Source organism: Mobula hypostoma, chromosome 10, assembly GCF_963921235.1.
Source record: "Mobula hypostoma chromosome 10, sMobHyp1.1, whole genome shotgun sequence".
NCBI lineage: Eukaryota > Metazoa > Chordata > Chondrichthyes > Myliobatiformes > Myliobatidae > Mobula > Mobula hypostoma.
In genome coordinates, this window is record NC_086106.1 from 86,826,613 (window position 1) to 86,850,516 (window position 23,904).

The window sequence follows — 23,904 nt, forward strand, 5'->3', positions numbered from 1 at the left end:
TTCTTTATGTAGATTCTCAACATCCAATTCTTCACCTGGTTTTAACATGCATCATACCATCACCACATTTAATTTGGCTACAACTTTATCAGGATAAATTGGTAAAGCAAGTTTCACTATATTTAGTGAAATATGCACTTATGACATGCACATAGAATTACTTCCAAGTATGTCAGTGGGAACGTAGCAAGTCTATTTGTTATATAATTGCTTATTTGGTGTAGCAGAGCCTTAAGATTGACTTTGGATTTCTGTTTGAAAGGCATGAATTATCAGCGGAACATGTAATACATGTTGTTGACCATTAGGTGGCAGGCCAGTACATCATTAGCATTATATGAATATCTGGGCTGTTGAAGTTATCAGAAGGATTTGCACTCATTCAATCCAGAGACATGGTGCAAAATGAACATTTAAACAAAATTCTTTCTAAAAAATGTGAATAAATGTTTCTTTTTGGGAGGAAGACAATAATCACATCTGTTTGTGGAAACTGATATTAAGGAAACAAGAATTATAGTGGAAAATGGGAAGAATGGAGAAACAATTAAATCAAAATATTGTAGTGTTTTTCTCTGGAGGCTGAACACTACATCAATGATTCATGTACAGTGTTATTTCTGCTACTTTTCCTATCCTTTATTACTAGTGGAAACTACATTTTTAGCTTCTAGAGCCCTCTACTATAGAGTTTCTCTGCCTAACTCTCTCTATTTCTTTCCCTGTGAAAAATCACTGCAGAAAACTCAACTTTGACTTCATGTTCCTTTACACGGATTGTTATCAGAATGTGCTTGTATCTCTATTCGTTAAGAGTGATGTATAAATACAAGTTGTTGCTGTCAAATCCGTTTCACACGTGAAATTACTTTGCCCTATGGGGTGGAAGTGCACTTTGATTCCATTCCTTATGGGATTATTTTCACTTTATTTTTATTGGCATACAGTGAAGAATAGGCTCTTCTGGACCTTCGAGCCCATACCACCCAACAATCTCCCTGTTTAATCCTACCCTACTCATGGGACAATTTACAACGACCAACTGAACTACCAACCAGTATGTCTTTGGACTCTGGAAGGAGACTGGAGGAAACCCATGTAGTTACGGGGAGAATGTACAAAACTCCTTTCAGGGCAACTGCAGGACTTGAACCCTGGTGAAGTGTTGTGCTGACCACTATGCTACCATGTCACCCTAATGCTCACACAAACCTCTGGACTATCTGTTAAATCACGGAGACTTCTCAAAATACCCTAATCAAAATCAGTAATAAAGTTTATGTCAAGCAACAGCTCCAACACCTAACACTTCAAGACTTCACCACAGTAATAACAACCCCACCTTTGTTAATTCCTTAAACTGCCAAAGAAATGAATGGCTATCTGAAGATCTTTTAATAAGTAGCACATGTCAAATCACTTTGAAAATCCATTTAATTTTCCTGCCCCAAAAGTAATAAACCAATGTGGTGGGGGTTTCCAGAAGCCACATTTACATTCAGTAGTGAACTTTGTTCTCTTCTCAGATCAGGGTGCAGTATATTTTAAATCAGTCATTGACAAAAGGGCTCAAGACTTTCTGCTTCTGACACCTTTATGTTTTTTTTATATTGACACACATAGATCTTTCTTCGGTGTGAAGCAACAATCCTTGTCCATGGCAATTAGCATAGTCATGAACAAAGATAGGTGCAGATGGTATGTGGGAGTATTTCATTGGAGGAGGGCAAATTATGGAGGTATTAATCGTGAACTTGGAGAGTAAATATGGAGCAGATGTTCTCAGAATAATGCACAGCAGAAATGTAGAGGTTGCTTAGGGAGCTCATGCATGGTGTTCTGGATAGGTTTGTGTGATTGAGGCAGGAAAATAATGGTAAAGTGAAGGAACCGTGGATGACAAGACAGATGGAATACTTAGCCAAGAGGAAAAGGGAAGCACACTTAAAGGTATAGCAAACAAAAATCAGACAGGTTTATTGAGAGAAGCACAGTTTTATTAGGGTCAATCAGCATGGCTTTGTGAGGGGCAGGTCATGACTCACGACTCTGATTGACTTTTTCCAGAAGGTGACAAAAGAAATTGATGAAGATAGGATGTGGTATACATATACTTCAGTGAGGCATTTAACAAGGGTCCCCATGGAAGGCTCATCCAGAAGATCAGGGAAACCTGGCATGGATTTGGAAATGGATTGCCCACAGAAGGCAGGGAGTGGTAACAGATGGACGACAACCACTGGTGACATTCTGCAGGGATCTATCCTGAGACCCCTGCTCATACTGAACTTTATAAATGAAATGGATGAGTAAATGGAAGGGTGTGTTAGGTAACTGCAGATGACGTGAAGGTTGGTGGTGTTATGGATAGTGTAGAAGGTTGTTGTAGATCACAAGAGGACATAGACAGGATAGAGAGCTGGGCTGAGAAGGGGCAGATAGAGACAGAGACATTTAAGAAGTTATTAGGCACATGGTTGAAAAAAAATGGAGGATTATTTGCTATGCAGCATGGAAGAGTTAAATTGATCATAGAGTAGGTTGATATATTTTTTAAGGGAAATATATCCTTAAGTGTTTCCATAAGGAAAAATCCTGCCTGACGAACCTGCTGGAATTCTTTGAGGGGATTACAAGTAGGATAGATAAAGGAGATACAGTGGATGTTGTATATTTGGACTTTCAGAAGGCCTTTGACAAGGTGCCACACTTGAGGCCGCTTACCAAATTTAGAGCCCATGGTATTACAGAAAAATTACTAACATGGCTTGAGCAGTGACTGACTGGAAGAAGGCAGTGAGTGGGAATAAAAGGATCGTTGTCTGGTTGGCTGCCAATGACTAGTGATGTTCCGCAGGGGTTGGTGTTGGGACCATTTCTTTTTATGATGAATATAAATGATTTAGATCAGTAGTCCCCAACCTCCGCTAATTAATTAGCTTGTTTATTTCGGTCTTTTTTTAAAAGGTGCACTGGGTGCATTCCGGCTACCATTGCACCCCTGCATGCTTCGCGGCCCACTGATTTAGATGATGAAATAGATGGCTTTGTTGCCAAGTTTGCAGATGATATGAAGATTGGGGGAAAGGCAGGTAGTGTTGAGGAAATAGGTTGCAGGAGGACAGACGGATTAGGAGAATGAGCAAGAAAGTGGCAAATGAAATTTAATGTTGGAAAATGCATGGTCATGCACTTTGGTAGTAGAAATGAATGTGCAGACTATTTTCTAAACAGGGAGAAAGTCCAAAAATCTGAGATACAAAGGGACTGCCATCCGATTCCTAAATGGACTTTGTAGCTTTGGACACTACCTCACTTTTTTAAACACAAAATAATCTGCAGATGCTGGGGTCAAAGCAAACTCACAACACGCTGGAGGAACTCAGCAGGTCGGACAGCATCCGTGGAAAAGATCGGTCAACGTTTCGGGCTGGAACCCTTCGTCAGGACTGTAGAGGGAAAGGGCAGAAGCCCTATAAAGAAGGTGGGGGGAGTGTGGGAAGGAGAAGGCTGGTAGGTTCCAGGTGAAAAACCAGTAAGGGGAAAGATAAAGGGGTGGGGGAGGGGAGGCAGGGAGGTGATAGGCAGGAAAGGTGAAGAAAGAATAGGGGAAAACAGAATGGGCAGTAGAAGGAGGTGGAACCAAGAGGGAGGAGGTAGGCTGCTAGGGGAGGGGGCAGAGAGACACAGGGATAGGGGAAGGGAGGGGGAGGGAATTACTGGAAGTTGGAGAATTCTATGTTCATACCAAGGGGCTGGAGACTACCTAGACGGTATATGAGGTGTTGCTCCTCCAACCTGAGTTTAGCCTCATCATGGCAGTAGAGGAGGCCATGTATGGACATATCTGAATGGGAATGGGAAGCAGAGTTGAAGTGGGTGTTTACTGGGAGATCCTGTCTGTTTTGGCGGATGGAGCGGAGGTGCTCGAAGAAGCAGTCCCCCAATCTGCGTCAGGTCTCATCAACGTAGAGGAGGCCGCACCGGGAGCACCGGATGCAATAGATGACCCCAACAGACTCACAAGTGAAGTGTTGCCTCACTTGGAAGTACTGATTGGGGCCCTGAATGGTGGCAAGAGAGGAGGTGTAGGGACAGGTGTTGCACTTGCACTTACAGGGACAGGGATAAGTGCCAGGTGGGAAATCCGTGGGGAGGGACGTGTGGACCAGGGAGTCGCGGAGGGTCCGATCCCTGTGGAAGGCGGAGAGGGGTGGAGAGGGAAAAATGTGCTTAGTGATGGTGTCCTGTTGAAGGTGGCGGAAGTTGCGGAGGATAATGTGTTGGATCCGGAGGCTAGTGGGGTGGTAGGTGAGGACAAGGGGAACTCTGTCCCTGTTGTGGTGACGGGAGGATGGGATGAGAGCCAAAGTGCGGGAAATGGAGGAGATGCGGGTGAGGGCATCATTGATGACAGCAGAAGGGAAACCACGATCCTTAAAGAAAGAGGACATTTGAGATGTCCTGGAACGGAAAACCTCATCCTCAGAGCAGATGTGGTGGAGACGGAAGAACTGGAAATAGGGAGTGGCACTTTTGCATGTGGCGGGGTGGGAAGAGGTCTAGTTGAGGTAGTTATGAGAGTCAGTGGGCTTGTAGAAGATGTCAGTGGACAGTAGATGTGGAAAGGATGTTTCCCATCGTGGGAGAGTCTAGGACAAGAGGGCACAGCCTCAGGATAGAGGGGCGTCCATTCAGAACAGAGATGTGGAAAAATTTCTTTAGCTAGAGGGTGGTGAGTTTGTGGAATTTGTTGCCACGTGCAGTTGTGAAGGTCAGGTCATTGGGTGTATTTAAGGTTCTTGATTGGACATGACATCAAAGTTTGTGGAGAGAGACCGGGAACTGGGGTTGAGGAGGAAAAAAAAATGATCAGCCATGTTTGAATGGTGGAGCAGACTCGATGGGCCAAATGGCCTAATTCTGCTCCTATGTCTTATGGTCGTATGTTGTAGGTCAGCACAACATTGAGGACTGACGGGCTGGTACTGTGCTGTACTGGCCTAAGTTCTGTGTTTTAACCCTTGTCCTTAAATGCCTGAGCATGGCTCCCATTTCTTGAAGTATTCTTGAATGGAGGAGTAACATGATTTTTTTTGAGAATCTTTATTATTTTTGAGATTATATCGATCTCCTTTTCAACACTTGCAATGTTTAAAACTAAACACTGCATGACCATTAATTCACCAAAGGGCAATTGAAGATTTGTTGAATGAGGCCTGTAAAGAGCTCTGCCACATAGCAGGTGTTCACTGAACACTGTCCAGCTGATCCCCTCAAAGAACAAGCAACTGTTTCTGTGCTTTATATCTGTAGAGTTAAAGAATCCCTTCAGCTTTCCCAGTCCATATTAACCATCAAGCATCTCTTTACCACCTTTGGACATTGCAGCATTTACAGTAAATGCTTTGACAACACTTTTTGTGTCCTTAGCTGAACCTGATATACATCCCTAACTGGCTTTTAGCCAGCTTCGTTTTTCTGAAGAACTCTGGACACCGCATCTAGTTTTATCAGATATCCTGTTCTCTCTACAGATTAGCCATGGTTAGTAGTTCTAAGGTATTCAATGTTCTTTTACTATCCTTAACTTCACTGACTATTCTTATAACAAATCCCACCTGAAGCATAAATATTGTCAGTAGTTTTGTTTCAATTTTTTATTACATGCATTTTGATTTTTATTTGCTCTCCTCATAAATTTGTAAACTCAAGTATGGCAATATTATCTCAGCCACTAGGTGGAGGTCTTATCCATCCTAGAAGGGGACTCTTTATAGGAGAGTTCCAGTCACACACTGTATTTGTATTACCTTCTTAGGTAAACTTACTGTTTAAGAGTCAAATGGTTAAAAATAACCAATATAATGTTTTTGTAACAACAATTAGCATATATCAAAAACATTCACAACTGATATTCATTCATTGTAATTTACTGTATATCCCATAGTAAACAGACAAACCAGTCATAGAACACTACAATGCAAACAGGCCCTTCAGCCCATCTACTCCATGCTGAACTATTTATTTTCCCAGTTTCATTGACATACACCCAGACCGTTGCCCTCTATACCCTTCAGATCCATGTACTTAACCAAATTTCTCTTAAGTATTGAAATCTAACCTGCATCCACCACTTCTGCTGGCATCTCATTCCACACTCTCAACACTCTGAGTGAAGCCATTCCCTCTTGCGTTCCTGTTAAACATTCCACCTTTCATCCTTAACCCATAACCTCTAGTTCTAGTCTCACCCAGCCTCAGTGGAAAAAGCCTGCTTGCATTTATTCCATCTATGCCCTCATAACCCCCTGCCACCACCCAGGTGTCATCACACATGAAGTGTCAGAAGTGTTATACTGTTTATTTTTAAATGTGTGTCATAAATGCATCTTGTTATTTCTTAATTTACTTGTGGTGATATTACTTTAGGTGTATGTGTGAGAGTTATATGTATTGTGTTGTGCTCCTTGATTTGGAGGATCATTGTTTCATATGGCAGTATACATCTGTATAGTTGAATGACAATAAACTGAAGTGGAACTTAATAATTTTGTGTACCTCTATCACATCTCCCCTATTCTCTGATGCTCTAGGGAACCGTTTCAACCTTTCCCTATAACTCAGGTCCTGAAGTCCTGACAACATTCTTATAAAGCAACACACAACATCTTTGTAAATTTCCCTGGCACTCTTTCAATCTTGTTGATAGTTTTCCTGTAGGTAGGTGACCAAAACTGCACACAATACTATACCATGCTTAGAATGAATAATGCTTGAAGATACCAGAGACAGTCCAGGAGTGAAAATGAAATGATTTCACTACTTCAACAAGTTAGAAACTATGAAGAATCTGAAGGTATCAAGAATCACTGTGAATGTTACAAGGAAAATGAAGATTTGGAGGATACAATCATTGACAGAATTATATGAAGAGAGTTGATCATTTACATGAGGTGCCCACAGTGATTTTTTTCACTTACAATCAAAGAAACACAGCTGTGTATGCTGAATTCCTCAATCGATAACTATTAGGAACTAATACAGTTTTATAATACTGTAGTAGTATTAATTATGTTCTAATTTGCTCTGTTTTTTATTTAAATACATAATATTTCAATCAGATAAATGGTATTTTGTCCGCTTTTTATACTTTTTTAACCACTTCCATGGAATTTTGGCCAACTAGGACTGCTGTTTAATTGGGCCAAAATGTACTGTTTCTGAAGTCTTCCAATTAACTGGAATGCACTGTACTTTAATTTATGAAGGCCAATGTGCCAAAAGCTCACTTTATGACCCTATCAATCTGTGATGCCACTTTCAAGGAATTATGGATCTGAATCTTTGAGTTCCAGATACATCTATCCTACCTTTCCAGCATCCTGGTGAAACAATGATTTAAATGCACATCTTTCATTCTAGCGTACTACATTTGGTGTTCATGCTATTAGACCACAAGACCACAAAATATAGGAGCAGAATTAGGCCATTTGGTCCGTCGAGTCTGCTCATGGCTGATACATTTTTCCTCTTGCCCCAATCTCCTGCCTCGTCCACACCCCATATCCCTTCATGTCCTGATTAATCAAGAATGTATCAACTTCTGCCTTAAATATACATAAAAACTTGGCCCCCACAACTTCCTGTGGTGACAGATTCCATAGATTCACCACTTTCTGTCTAAAGAAATTCCTCCTCATCTCTGTTCTAAAAGGAAGCCTTTCTACTCTGTGGCAGTGTCCTCTGGTCTTAGACAATCCCACTATTGAAAACATCCTCTCCACATCCAGTCTACAAGGTCTTTCACCATTAGATTGGTTTCAATCAGTTCACTTCTCATTCTTTTGAGTTCCAGTGAATACAGGCTCAGAACCATCAAACGCTCTTCATAGGAAAGCCATTTAATCCTGGAATCATTTTCGTGAACTCCTTTGAACTCTCTCTAGTTTCAGCACATCCTTTCTAAGACAAGGGGCCCAAAACTCTCACAATATTACAACTGACACCTCACCAGTGCTTGATGATGTCTCAGCATTACATCCTTGCATTAATTTTGAGTTCTCTTGAAACGAATGCTAAGATCGCATTTGCCTTCCACACCACAGACTTAAACTGCAAATTAACCTTTAGGGAATCCTGGACGAGGACTCCCAAATCCCTTTGAACCTCAGATTTTTGTAATTTCACTCCGTTTAGAAAATAGTGAACCCTTCCATTTCTTCCACCAGACTACCTGCCCTCCACCTAACTGCGTATTGTCGGCAAATTTTGCAACAAAACCATCAATTCTATCATCCAAATCATTGACATATAACATAAAAAGAGTTGGTCCCAACACAGACCCCTGTAGAAGACTACTACTCATCAGCAGCCAATCAGAAAAGGTCCCCTCTATTCCCACTCTTTGCCTCCTGTCAATCAACCACTGCTTTATCCATGCTAGAATTTTTCCTGTAGTACCATGGGCTCATAGCTTGCTTAGCAGATTCATGTGTGGAAACTTGTCAAAGGCCTTCTGAAAATCCAAATACACAACATCAACCAATTCTCTTTTGTCTATCTTGCTTGCTATTTCTTCAAAGAATTCCAACAGATTCATCAGGCAAGATTTTCCCTTGAGGAAATCATGCTGACTACAGTTTATTTTATCCACTCCCACCCCACTTTTACACTTTATGTATCTGAAGGAACATTTGGTATCAACTTTAATATTATGGCTAGCTTGCTTTGTATTCCATTTTTACCTTCCTAATGACTTATTTGGTTGTCTTCTGTTGGTATTTAAAGGCTTTCTAATCCTCTAACTTCCCACTGGTTTTTGCTCTATTATATGCCCTCTCTTTAGCTTCTATGTTGGCTTTGACTTCCCTTGTTAGCCATGGTTGTGTCATCTTACCTTTAGAATACTTCTTCCTCTTCAGGATGTATATATCCTGTGTCTTCGAAATTGCTTTCAGAAATTCCAGCCATTGGTGTTCTGCCATCATCCCTGCCAGTGTTCTTTTCCAATCATTTTTGGACAACTCCTTTCTCATGCCTTTGTAATTTCCTTTACTCTACTGTACTACTGATACATCTGACTTTAGCTTCTGCTTCTCAATTTTCAGAGTGAATTTGATCATATTATGATCACTTGCCCCAAAAGATTCTTTTACCTTATGGTCTCTTCTGCATAGGAGAAAGTGAACACAGACTTGGTGGCAGCTTTGCATTACATCTGTCTACAGGGAAACCTTGAGATTCTTGTTGCCTTTCATTTTAATTATCTAGCCCACTCCCACTCTGATCTATGTATCTATACCATTATTATAAGAATCAATGTAAAGCTGAAGATCAGCACCTTGTTACAACCTTCTGGATTGAATAGCTGATTCTACAATTTCAAGTCACCTGTTCTCCATACCAGAGTTAGCCTGCTGAGTGTTTTTCTCTCTCTCTCTCTCTCTCTAAAATGAACTCCTTTCCCCCTTTTTCTAAAACTGTTAGAGGGTCATCAGCCTGAAATGGTAACTGTTTTACTATCAACAGATGCTGCCTAATGGATTAAATGTTCCCAAAACTCAGAGTAAGAAAAATGCTTTATCTGGATAAACAGCAATCCCTCAAGCCAGACAACAGAAAATCTGGACCACCAAGGTTGCCCCTAATAGCCTACATTTGAGTGGGAACAGACGTTTCTAGGGTCACATAAGGGTTCCTTGAACTCTCCATAACCTAAAGTCAGAAACAATTTCAGCTGAGATTGCAAAAATCGTATCAGGAGGTTAATCAGCTAGTTTAGTACAGTTCTTATTTAATTTTAGGTCTTAGAGTTAGTGTAGATCTTTACTAGAGATTCAAAACATGCCAGACCACAGAAAACAAGCCTTGAGAGTTTCAAGCTGTACTAGATTCTCCCTGGAGTTGAAACACTCTCCACATTCAGCCTGCTCGGACTCCTCGGGCTCTTCCGTGTTTCAGTCAAGTTCCTTCTCAGTCTTCTAAACTCCAGTGGATAGAAGCTCACTTTCCAATCCCACTCATAACACAACCTGTCCATCTTCAGTTTAAGTCCAACCTTCCAGTTCACAACAGATGCCCACCAACTGAGCCTTTTGGGCAATGTTCTTTTCCGCTCCTGAGTACCATTCCAAGGGCTTGATCAGAGTGGAGAGCTCACCTGGCTGAGGCTGAACTGGCTCGGACAAGCCAGCAATTGTCCGCCTTCTCCTCAGTGTACTTTTTGGGTTCAACCTGGTCTCTCTGTTGAACAAAGAATGCCGCTCGTTTGCTTGCCTCTCAAGGGGCTCCCCTGAACAAGAACAAAGGTGAGAAGAAACAGATTTTTCTCAAAGCTATTCCCTACAGATGTGGGGGGGGGGGGGTGGCATCAGTGACATTTCTCTATTATTTCTTCACCCCCAGTATTCAGATAGCTCGAACTAAAGGGTGACTCCCAATACCAAATATGAGTGAGATATTTCTCCACAACATCTTGGTAAAAGCCACTTATTGAACAGAACAGCATACAGTGCAGAACTGTATAAGGGATTAAGGAACATGAAGATTTTGAAGCTTGTTCTGATCAAGAAACATATGATCATGATGAGAAAGCAATTCCTGATCACTGTCCAATAACAACTATAGAACCTATTTAAGGAGATACTTGATCCACCTGTTGACAATTGCTACCTTGGTTCATTACTACCTGGCGTCACCTGAGTGCACTTCCCACTGCAAATACTGAAGATCTTTCCACACAGGGATATTTTTATCCAAAAACACAACACAGAAAGTGGAACCTGATAACAAAAAGTACCAGAGATAGCAGATCAGGGAATATATGCTGTGAGAAAAAGATGGAATATTTCAGATCAAACATTTTTCATTAAGACTAGTTCTAACAAAAAGCCATCAACTTGAAATTGCAACTTTATCTCTCTCGGCACAGATGCTGTCTAGCCCGCTGACTACTTCTGGCATACTTTGTTAGCTATAACATCACTCTGATCTGCATGTGAACCAAGTTTACAAAGGTGAAAGGATGATTTCTAACTCACAGCATCAAACACCTCTTGCAATTATACTTGCTCAACATGGATAAAATGCAGAAAAGACAAACTATTAGAAAATCCACAGTAATGTTCATAACATAAGATTAGACAGCAGAAAGACCAGTTAATTAGTTTTGAAACATGATTTCTTTTATAGCTGAGTTTACTGATTATTGTTCACAACCTAGAAGTAAACATCATGGAATAATAGTGTACTTCATGTCAAGTCTGCATAGCAAGCACCTCCCAGTCTTCATCCAACTAACAGGAGTCACCTGCCACTGATATCCAACTCCTTACCTGCAGCCTATTTAAACCCAGCTCTCAGCCATGGTCCTGGTTTACACAGCCTCCACCCATTGCTCCTAGTCCTCAGTTACCTTGTTGCCTGCGGTGTTTAGTATCCATTCTCTCATGTTTTGTGGACCCTTATGGTTTTTTATTTTCACAGTCTATTATTGAAGTTATCCTTCATCACTGAATCATCTTCACTGCTCTGCTTTTGTTCTATATATCCTAAAGGATGAGTGAACCAGCGATTGACGCAGCAGAGTTTGCTAGCCTAAAGACATTTATCTGCTGACACAAGTACACAATCTAGAAACAGTAGTAAACTATTAACCATCTGCTCACCACTCTCAAGCAACACTCCATCTCATTACAGCAAACCCACGCCAGTCCACCTCCTCCATTGAAGCCCCAGATTTCAGTGCACAATGGATCTCCAACTTGATGCTGCAACTTCTTGTCCCAGTGCATCTTACACTTCAAGCTCGAGCCATCACTGTTTTCTCAGGACTTAGCCAAGATTGCCTTCATCCTCCTTCTCTTGACTGAGTGAGCTCCGATCTGGATCACTGCTAACTAAAACCACCATTTGGAATGAAGATGAGAAATTCACAGCTGAGAAGTGCTGGGCTTTCGAACATGTGGGAATTGGAAGAGAGGCATCAGATCAGATACTTCACCTGCGTCCAGACTTTTGCTCATTGCTGGATTACACTGTGAAATTCAGGATCCTCGCAGCACAGCGTGGTTGGAATGCGTAAGCGCTGATGGCCCATTACCAACACAACCTCTCGGAGCACTCAAAAAATGAGTTGACTACCCAGGAGATGTCCACTGACCTCAAAAGCCTCCTCACTTGGACATGCTGTATTGACAAGCATCTTATGGAACGACCCTCTGGATCACCAGCCAGAACCCACTTCCAGTCCCAGAACCATTTCAAGCTGCAGAAACTTCCACAGTAATGCCTCCAGAATGCCTGCCGTTAGGGAGAGCTCCCTTAACCCCCACAAAAGTGTGAATGTAGGTGGAAAACCAGCTTGTGTGCTTACTGCAAAGCAGCTGGTCACAGAGGCAACAGATGCTCACTGCATCCCCTGAAATGGCACTATCAGGTAAAGAAGAGTGATATGAGAATAGGTTGAGTGAACTTGGCCTTTTCTCCTTGGAGCGACGGAGGGTGAGAGGTGACTTGATAGAGGTGTACAAGATAATGAGAGGCATTGATTGTGTGGATAGTCAGAGGCTTTTTCCCCAGAGCTGAAATGGTTAGCAAGAGAGGGCATAGTTTTAAGGTGCCTGGAAGTAGGTACAGAGGAGATGTCAGGGGTAAGTTGTTTTTTTTTAAAAACGCAGAGAGTGGTGAGTGCATGGAATGAGCTGCCGGCGGCGGTGCTGGAGGCAGAAATGATAGGGTCTTTTAAGAGACTCCTGGATGGCTACATGGAGCTTAGAAGAATTGGGGGCTATGGGTAAAGCCTAGGTAGTTCCAAGGTAGGGACATGTTCGGCACAGCTTTGTGGGCCGAAGGTCCTGTATTGTGCTGCACAGTATGTTTTCTATGTTTCTATCTGGTAAGCTCCCCCCGCCTATTGCTCCAGCACCCATTGCCCAACTCACTCTCTCTGTCATCCTCCTCCACACCCCAGCAGCTCTATGCATACAGGAGGCTCTGGTGGATTCCGGCACTGCAGGAAATTTTCTGAACCAGAATCAGAGTGTTCAGCTTGGATTCCCCACCGAGCCAATCTCTCACCCCTTCTGCTTCACGGCCACTGAAAGACATCCCTTGCAGCCTGAGATGGTCAGAGCATGTACAAGTCTTGTGCACTGAGCATTGGAGAGCACCACAAGTACATCCAATTCCTCCTCTCATCTTGGGTTACTCCTGGATCACCACTCACGATCTTCACTTCGCCTGATCATCAGGCTCACTGCTGAATTCAGGACTCATATGCCGGACCACCTGCCTTCAACCTCAGTTCACTTCATTCTGTAAATTCATGGAGTCAGAGGAACCCTTGATTTCACCAAACTCCCACTGGAATTCTACAAGTTAGGCATCGACTTCGGTGAAAGGGAAACCAGCACCTTGCTGCTGCACAGCTTCATTCATCCATCCGAATCCCCAGCCAGAGCAGGATTCTTCTTTGCCAAAACGGAAGGTGGGGCCTCTGTTTGGGCATTGACTACTACAGACTCAACAAAATCACCCTTAAAAACTGCTACCCTCTGCCCTTGATGGATAGTGTATTTGAAGCATTCTGCGGGGCACAGATCTTCACCAGACTTGGATCTATGGAGCATGTATAACCTGATCTGCATCTGCAGGAAGATAATTGGAAGAATCATTCATAACATCCACTGGTCACTATGAACAATTGGTGATGCCATTCAGATTTTCCAACTGTCTAGCTGCTTCCCAAGCCTTCATTAACGAACTCCTCCTAGACATACTACACAGGTATATGTTCGTCTACCTCAATGACATCTTCATCTTTTCCAACGATCCACAAGACCACCTCTGTCATGTAATTTTAGTTCTTCAGTGTCTCCTTATGGCTAATCAGAAAGAGCCAATCAGCAAGTGGTGAAATTTCTGTGATGTTTTGTTGCCTCTAATCCATCCGGATAGAAGAAGTATTTGCTCTAGGTTAAACTGTCCCACAACCTACACACCTCTACTGCCATGGGTACGTCTCCCTTTAAAGTGCTTCATTGCTACCAACTCCTATTGCTCCCCACAGAAGAGTCAGCAGTGGAGGTCCCATCTACCAGGCCATGGTTTGCTACTGCTAGAATGCTTGGAAGAGATCACACAGAGCCATCCCGGCTGCCGAGCACACCTACTGGAACTAGGCCAACTACCAATGGCGCCCATCTAAACTACTCCAGCCCGGGGGCCACGTCTGGCTGCTCACCAGAGATCTGCCACTATGCACTGACTTCTGCAAGCTCTTACCACACTTATTGGTCCCTTCAAGATTAGCCATCACATCAGTCCAGTTGCTTCCCATCTTCAGCTGCCACTGTCACTCAGGATCATACTAGCATTCCACATGTCCTACCTCAAGCTCGTTGTCCATGGGCCACTCAACCCACATGAGACTGCACCTCGGGAACCTAGGGTAGGGGAAGATGGTTCAGTGTACATGGTTCACCACTTGATGGATTCATGTCACTGTTGCCAGGGTGTGCAGTACCTGGTTGACTGGTACTGCACACCCTGTTTGGGTGCCATCCAGTTCCATCTTAGCTCCATTTTTCTTTGAGGATTTCCACCAGGCACATCCAGATCATCCTGGGCCATTGAATGCAGGCCATGGCGGGGTGGGGGTAGTGGCTTCTGTCAGGTTTGCAGTGGTAGGCACCTCCCAGTCTCCACCCAGCTAATGGGAGTCACTTTTCACTTGCTTCCAACTCATCACCTGCAGCCTATTTAAACCCAGCTCTCATTCACAGTCTTTGTTCACCCATTGAACCAGCCAGCCTCAACCAGTTGCTCTTAGCGTTCAATTACCTCAATGCCTGTGGTGTTTAGTATCTGTTCTCTCTCGTTTTATGGCACTTGTGGCTTGTAATTTTCAATGTCTACTACTAAAGTTTTTGGTCGCCACTGAATTGTCTCCACTGTTCTGCTTTTGGGTTAAGCCTCCTCTACATTTCCAGACATTTGAAAATTAATGGTGCCTTCTGTTATTAGTGTCATTCTCCTTCAATTCATTTTACTCATAATTAGTTCCATTAATTTTAGGGGTAGATCCAAAAGCCTCGCTATGCCAATTTGTTTGTGGCAAATGACATTTGGCAATTTTTCTATTTCAGCAGTGTGTTATGTCACTGAGATTAGTGATGTGTAAGCTACGTAGACTAGGAAGATGCTCAGTCTACTCTGTGACGAGAATACACATAAATTAAGATGTTTGCTGGCCTGGGCTAGCATCAGTGGCATCAGCAGTGGTCTGTCACCTGTCCTCAGCGGAAGGAGAGATAAGGAACAATGAAGCAGCATCTGGAGATGTGTAATGAAGGGATGGGAGAGAGAGCTGTCTAGAGCGGCTCCCCCCTTTGAACCCTGAACTGTTTGAAGTGATGGACAGGCGATACCCCAGCAGGGGGATAAAAAGGGACAGGTTCGCTAAGGCAGCACACACGACACCCGAGGTAACGAGACCCTGGAAGCGGTGCGCCCCTCACGAGTCGGTGGGAAGTACCGGACCTTAAACGCACAGGGTGGAAAGGTACGATCAGCGGGAACCCAGTGTGTGTCTGCCCTTGCTTGGGTGCCGGGTTCACTGCAGAGGATCGACCGCATCTGGAGGAGGGGTCACAGTCGGTGACCTCAGGTGACATCACAAAGGACCCGCCAGAAAGCTGCTTATGAGCAATATCGCCGGTCTGTGAGTGGAAGCCGTTTCTGAATGATCAGTCGTTCTCATTCTCTCTCTCCCTCCCCCCACGTTGTCCATCGCCATGGCAACGATTACTGCGAACTGAACTAAATCGAACTGGACTTTTGTGTCACTTTGAAATTGGTCATTTACCCCTAGACAACAATAGAGCTTGATTGATGCTGTTATCTTAATTCTTTGCACATGTGTGTTTATCATTGCTGAACTGTTGCATTTATTATCCTTTCGATTACCGTGTTGCTTGTTTCTTTAATAAAACTTTCTTAGTTCTAGTAATCCAGACTGCAACTGAGTGATCCATTTCTGCTGGTTTGGCAACCCAGTTACGGGGTACGTAACAACTCTGAACTTGCTGACCCCAGATAACTAAAAATCAGCCTCGCTGCCCTTTTCTGAAGGAGACCAGAAACCAGTCAAGAAACCAGCATCTTCTGAGCCTAAGGCGGAATCTGTATGTGATCAGAAAGTTAAGTCACCAACGGGCAGCTATGACAGCCCTTCTGGTCAACAGCCAGACAACCATCTGCATGCTTGTTATAGGATAACCAATTGAGTGAAGCACTGAAGCTGACTGGAGTGAGGGAACTGATCATTATCAAAGAAGAAGGGAAATACCTCAAGGAAAATGTGAAAGAAATACCGAACATGACGCACCGGTGTCCACAGTAAGAAGAACTACAACACAGGTTCCTTACAGCAGGTGTAAGTAACACCACTGAAGATACACTGAACACTATAACCACTTTGATCACTTTGCACTAATATTGACTCTTTGGTTTTGCTCTAATGGTACTTTCTGCTAAAAAAAATTTAGTTTATGTTTTTCTTGTGAATGGTGCTTATATGACACTGTGTGTCTATGATGCTGCTGCAAGCATGTGTTTCACTGCACCTGTGCATAGTTTAATTGTGTAAATGCAAATAAATGTGACTTTGACATGTGGCTAATCACAAAGAGTGGCTGAGCATTGGTGTGTGCACTCCACCTCAGCACCCTGCAGGGATACCCTCCAAGATGGCATGTGCTTGCAATGTAGCTTTTCCACCAGGGGCATTGCCTTCAGGAGGACACACAGCTCCTTGCAGCAAGTGCCATCAGTGTCACTCCACAGGAGCTGCCCAGCTTTTATTGAGGATTATTACAAGTATGGGACACAGTCACCTCTAAGCAGAGAGCTCCTCTGCCAACAGAATGGAGCTATGGCTGTGAGAGAGGCTGGTCCCCATCTTAATACAGTGAGTGGCTCATGACTGTGGAGTGATCCTGACTGACCTAAGCCCCTATTCAGCCAGAATTTCAAAAAGGGGAGAAAAAAAAGAGTGGCTGAGCCAATAATTTGAAGGCTGAAGATCTACTATCAATCTCCCGTTGATTAATTTTGCCCATCGGTGCCACCTCTCACAGAGCCATGGTTCATTGGGCACCAGCAGCTTTTATCATACATTAAATGCGATGTCCCCTTCAGAACTGCCAGACTGGCACTCTGCTAGTCCGAATGATAATCACAACTGTGCCTGACCCCACTGCCCAATGTCCAGTGAAAGATGTTTCACAGTCGGGTTAAGAGCTGCTAACTATTCCTATTCTAAACAGGGGCTGGGGGAGTGGAAGAGTGAGGACAATGGAAGCATTCCATACTGCACTAGAAAAGGTCCTGCATCCTCCATTAGCCAAGTGGGCGTATTCATTACCCAGTGCTGTGTTGAAAGGTTATTGTTTATATTGAAAGTACACAGATGCGTAGAAGTGAGCAATGTGACTTTCTACCAGTCTCTCCATTCATAAAAGAAGGATTTTCTTCTCAGTAACTTTGCAACACAACTCAGCTTGGTTTAAAATTATCAGCAGTTCAAAATTATTTACCTTTTTAAAAGTTAATACAATTCCATGCTATCGTGTTGGATTAATATCAGTCTCAAATAAGCATTACCCGTGAAATTTATTGCTCAGCTCTCTAATCAGACCTTGCTGATAAATTGTTATCCTTCACTCACTCCCTGGTCCTCACTGGCACTCCTAACACACATCTTACTCATCACATGCCACCCAACCTTCAGTTACTCCCTACCTATCCCCCACTCACCACCCTACTCAACTCTCACTCACCATTCCCTTGCCATTCAGACTCTGTGTAGCTGTTAACTCTGCCCTCGTAGCCTCTGCTGTCCAATCCCTGCTCTACCCAATGCCTGACCCTGCTCTCCAGCCCATGTGATCCTTGGTATTTCTTCATCCTGACCCTGCTGCTCCCCCCTCGGTGACCCCACTGAGTGCCGACCCTGCTACTCAGCTCTTGCCACACAACCCTGCAGCTAATCCCAGTTGCATTCCGCACTACCTGGCCATGTTACTGACCTCAGCTTCAATACCTGAATTAGTCTCTCTCCCAAGCCTTTCTCAGTATTCGTCTGACCTGCGCAACACAGCCTCTCACTGCACTGACAGTATGTGAAATATAAAATGGAGTATATCATACCAGTCACGTTGATGGGTACCAAATCTGCCTGAACTGCCTGTGCCTGGTTCCACCTTTTCTCCTCTGGAGTTGACGGTGGGTTGCTTTGAGTCCACTTGGGTGGTTTGTCAGGTGTAGTTGGGGAGTTCAGAAATAGTTCGTGTGGTTTTACGCCAAAGGTAGTCGTCTCATCCTCACTGCTGGATCTTGTGCTTGGCTAATCCACCGAAACACACACACCAGAGACAAAATGAATAGTAACATTTCTTAAAATTCAGCACATTGCAATAATGGTGAAGACATTTTAACACATGTTAACTTTAAAATACCAGCACACCTGGGGTTTTACATCATTTCAAACATGGGCTTCCTACTAGAAGCTCCACAGCATCTAAGTCACCAATGAAAAGAAAGACACTTCCCTGTATTGGAAGACTTAGCACTCAGAGCCATATCTAGCTCCAGAGGTTTACCAGAAAGAGAGCTGGGGATTGGTTTGTCAATAAGGATTTGGGCCTGGTATCAAGACCAACCACAAGGGAAGCACAGGAGGGATGCAGGTTTGGGTTTTGAGATTGTAGCCTCCATTAGGGGCTCTAGGTTTCAGGGGTCTGGAGCAAACAGATGGTCGGTACATGATGACAACGAGAGGTGGATGGTTGTGGTCTTCTTCTCTTGTCATTTAAAGAAACTTTTACTACTGCTGAGAAGCAACAAATTCCACATCATGTAACACCGTGATAACAAACCAGATTCTGATTCGCGGGGCTGGGTGCACATTATGTGATCAGTACCAATGAAGTGGTGTAGTGCTTAAGTTCCTGAGCTACGAAGAGAACTAGACTAATAACCATGAGCAATGATTTTAAATCACTCCATAGTAGTTGTGAAATGTAATTTCAATTAATGATCTGGAATTACATATGAAAAAACATCATTAGTAACATTGACCGGAAAAAAATACTGTTTGTTATAAATTTAAGTAATGCCTTTGGGAAGGAATCTCCAATCAAAACACAATTAGGGATGAGCAATAAATTAATAAAATAATCAGTTCAGGGGAGGCCCAAGATCCCTGAAGACTCTGGATTTACAGAATCGGGCTTTCGGGTCCTGGGTTGCAAAGGATCAGGATTGAGGTAGGGAATGGAATTAGCCATAAGACTGAGAAGTAAATTCGGGAATAATTTTAGAGGGGGACAAATTCATCAATATAGCATGAAAATCTAATTTTTCCAAGTGTCTCCACCACTATTTCTGGTAAAATCATATGCATCCTATTTATGGCCAGATTTCTGGTTTTGGTGAGAATACTTATTTCTCCAATATCCTTTGATATACACCAGGGAGGACACCCATCTTCAATTACTTAAAAAAATTCTGAAGGAGCTATGTGGTGTCACGTTTATCAGTGCTGTCATGGACAAATTCAATCAGTGACCAGGATGAGGCTAAGTCAATTTTCCCTCATCATTTGCTGCAGATACAAACTGACAATTACATTACTTGGAATGCCATGGAGGATGCTGGCACTGAGCATGGGTCCATGGTGCAGAAGGGATAGAGGGGGAAGAGAAGAGAGATAGTGATAGGGGACTCATTAGTCAGAGAAACGGACAGGAGATTCTGTGGACGTCAACGAGACATCTGGATGGTATGTTGCCTCTCAGGTGCCAGGGTCAGGGACATCTCGGGTCACATCCACAGCATTTAGGAGAGGGAGGGAGAGCAGCCAGATGTGTTGGTGCATATTGATAGCAATGACATAGGAAAGAAAAACAATCAGGTTCTGAAGAGAGAGTTTAGAGAACTAGGCAGAAAGCTGAGAAACAGGACTTCCAGTAGTAATTTCTGGATTGCTGCCTGTGCCACGCCCCAGTCAGGGTAGAAACAGGATGAATTGCCAGATAAATGCATGGCTGAGAGACTGGTGCAGGGGGAAGCATTCAGGTTCTTGGATCATTGGGATCCCTTCTGGGAGAGGTATGACTTGTACAAAAGGGTTGGGTTGTACCTGAACCCGACGGGGACCAATATTCTCCTGGGCAGGTTTGTTGGAGCTGTTGGGGATGGGGTGGGAACCGGAGTGAAGGGACTCGGAATAGGATAAATGATTTAAAAAAAAAGGTGGCAGGTCGTCAGACTGTCAGGAAGGGCAGGCAGATGATAGGACAAAATTGCAGCCAAAAGGATGAGTATCAGTGTATTAGTGATGCAGAATCAAAATGGGTAGCAAATACTGTACTAAGTGTAATATTTCAATGCACGGAGTTCAAGAAATAAGGTGGATGATCTTGTTGCAGTATTACAGTTTGTCAGGTATGATGTTGCTGCCATCACTGAATCGTGGCTGAAGGATGGTTGTAGTTTGGAGCTGAATGTCCAAGGTTACACCTTGCATTGGAGGGATAGGAAGATAAGCAGAGGGGGTGGCATGGCTATGCTGGTTAAGAATGGCATCAAATCATTAGAAAGCTGTAACAAAGGATTGGAAGCTGTTGAATCCTTGTGAGTTGAGTTAAGAAACTGCAAGGGTAAAAGTACCCTGACAGCAGTTATGTACAAGCATCCAAACAGTAGTTGGGAAGAGGGCTACAGATTACAATGGGAAATGAAAAGATGTGTCAAAAGGGCAATGTTATGATAGTCATGGGAGATTTTAACATGCAAGTAGATTGGGAAAGTCAGGTTGGTAATGGGTCCCTAGACAGTGTGTTTGTTGAATGCCTACAAGATGGCTTTTTAAGAGCAGATTGTCATTGAGCCTTCTTGGGGATCTGGTAGACTGGATTGGGTGTTATGTAATGAAACAGAGGCCATTAGGGGGCTTAAGGTGTAGGAACCTTAACAGGCAGTGATCGAAATGTGATACAGTTCAACTTAAAATTTGATAGGGAGAAAATAAAGTCTGACATAACAGTATTTCAGTAGAGTAAAGGAAATTGCAGTGGTATGAGTGACGAGTTGGACAAATAAAATGGAAGGAGATGCCGGCAGGGATGATGACAGAGCAGCAATTGCTTGAGTTTCCGGGAAAAATGAGGAAGGTGCGGGATAGATGGATTCCAAAATCAAAGAAATACCCAAACGTCAAAAATAGTACAACCGTGGCAGACAAGGGAAGTCAAAGCTAATGTAAAAGCAAAAGAGAGGGTATACAACAAAGCAAAAATTAGTGGAATGATAGAGGATTAAGAAGTGAGTGCAGTTACTATTACAAGGGAAAAGGTGCTCAAAAAGCTAAAAGATCTAGGGGTACATAAGTCACCCAGACCAGATGAACTACACCTTAGTGTACTGAAAGATGTCGCAGTAAGAATTGCGGAGGTATTAATAATGATCTTTCAAGAATCATTGGACTCCAGCATGGTTCTGGAGGATGGTAAATTGCAAATGTCACTCCATCCTTTAAGAAAGCAGGGAGGCTCAGAAAGGAATTTGTAGACCAGTTAGACTGACCTCAGTGGTTGGAAAGATGTTGGAGTCAATTTTTAAGGATGAGGTTATGGAGTACTTGGTGACACAGGACCAAGATAGGACAAAGTCAGCATGGTTTCCTTAAGGGAAAGTATTTCCTAACAAACCTATTGGAATTATTTGAGGAGATACAAGTATGATAAAAGGGGGTGTAGTGGATGTCGTATATCTGGACTTTCAGAAGGCCTTTGAAAAGTTGCGACACATGAGCTGCTTACTAAGTTAAGAGTCCATGGTATTACCGTAAAGTTACTAGCTTGGTTTTCACTAGTGGTGTTCCACAAGGGTCAGTGTTGGGACCGCTTCTTTTTATGTTGTATATCAATGATTTAAATGATGGAATAGATGGCTTTGTTGCCAAGTTTGCAGATGATATTGGTGGAGGGGCAGGTAGTGTTGAGAAACAGATAGCTACAGAAGAACTTAGATTAGGAGAATGGGCAAGAAAATGGCAAATGAAATACACTGTTGGAAAATGCATGGTCATGCACTTTGGTAGAAGGAATAAATGTGCAGACTATTTTCTAAACAGGGAGAAAATCTAAAAATCTGAAATGCAAAAGGACTTGGGAATCCTTCTGCAGAACTCCCTAAAGGTTAACTTGCAGGTTGTGTCAATGGTGAAGAAGGTAAATGCAATGCTAGCACTATTTCAAGACGTCTAAAATATAAAAGCAGGGAATGTGATGCTGATGCTTTATAAGGTACTGGTGAGGCCTTACCTTGAGTATTGTGAACAGTTTTCGGCTCTTTAAGAAAAGATGTGCTTGCATTGGAGAGGGTTTAGAGGAGGTTCACCAGAATGATTCTGAGAATGAAAGATTTATCATATGAGGGATGTTTGATGGCTCTGAGCCTGTTCTCACTGGAATTTAGAAGGCTGGGGTGGGGGGATCTCATTTAAACTTTTTGAATATTAAAAGGACGAAAAAGAGTAGATGTGGAAAGGATATTTTTCATGGTGGAGGAATCTAAGACAAAAGGGCACAGCCTCATAATAGAGGGAAATCCATTTAAATCTGAGATGCGGAGAAATTTCTTTAGCCAGAGGGTCATGAGTTTGTTGAATTTGTTACCGCAGGTTGTTGGGTGTATTTAAGGCAGAGATTTATTGGTTCTTGATTGGCCATAGCATGAAAGGTTATGGGCAGAAGGCCGGTGAGTGGGGCTGAGGAGGGGAATGAAAAAGGGATCAGCTATCATTGAGTCTTTTCTGTGGCCTTCAAATGGCCTAATTCTGCTCCTATGTCTTACGGAATCTGTGAGGAAAAATAAGGGATTGTGGTAGAACAAGTGTAAATGGGTATTTGATGGTTGCCTGTACTCAATGGGCTGAGGGGTCTATTGCTGTTCTGTATCACTCTGACTCTATATGACGAATAGATAAATACAACACATCTCCTTCCCTGTAACCCATTCATGGACAGATGCATTTTCGCCAATAAACCAGGAAGGTTTTTACAACAATCTGTTAGTTACTTGGAGACAACTGTTTTTTTTTTATTACAGATGTATTTGAAGTTACTTATCTGAATTACTATTTACATAACAAAATCTATAATGTTATGCAAAGACACTGAATCCAGCATCAGGTCCATAGGAACTAGCTCTAATAAACACCTTTCAAGCACACTTTATCACATGCATCTGCTCTTCTAAATTTCTGAGCTTCCCTTTTTCCTTCTAATCATTTTCTCTTCTCCCTTATATTGAAATTGTCACACTAGTGAGTGTGTGGATCTATGAAACATCTTCCATTTCAATCGCTATTCAGGACACTAGAATATCTCTTTGTCGGGGGCATCAGAACCCAGCTTGATCTTTCCCCAGAAACATCCAATGCCACAATACACTTTCTAGGAAAAGTCACCAGACAGCATTCAAGCCTGACTCCCATCTCCTAAGCAGCTCATAGCAAAAGTAGAGGTCAGCTGCTCCATCTGCATCATCATTACTAAAACCCATACACTTTCCAGTGACCGGGTATTGTGCATGCTCAGTTTTCCTACGCTATATATTCTCATTGACACATATCCAGAATACATTATGGACTTACAATCAATACAAATTCCATACGCTTTTCCCCTTTTCTGGGGCAACTATCTGGAATGACGTCTCTGTTGAGAGCTGGTTTTTGTCCGAAGGTATTTGCAGTCACCTTATCCTCTATCACTGGCTCACCAAACTGTTCTGAAAGAAAAAAAAACACATTTTAACATGTTAGAGAATTTCAAG

At 42.9% G+C, this 23,904-nt stretch overlaps 1 protein-coding gene across 5 annotated transcripts in view; it reads right to left on the reverse strand.

Annotated features, from left to right (window-relative positions):
* The window catches only part of nhsl2 (NHS-like 2), a 502,980-nt gene that overhangs the window by 15,701 nt on the left and 463,375 nt on the right, over positions 1-23,904 (reverse strand). For all 5 annotated transcript variants that reach the window (XM_063060793.1, XM_063060790.1, XM_063060792.1 and 2 more), the window contains 3 exons: positions 23,726-23,859; positions 18,214-18,409; positions 10,163-10,294 (listed from right to left, as the gene is read on the reverse strand). In XM_063060793.1, coding sequence (XP_062916863.1) covers positions 10,163-10,294; positions 18,214-18,409; positions 23,726-23,859 — 462 coding nt within the window. The remainder of the gene's footprint in view (positions 1-10,162; positions 10,295-18,213; positions 18,410-23,725; positions 23,860-23,904) is intronic.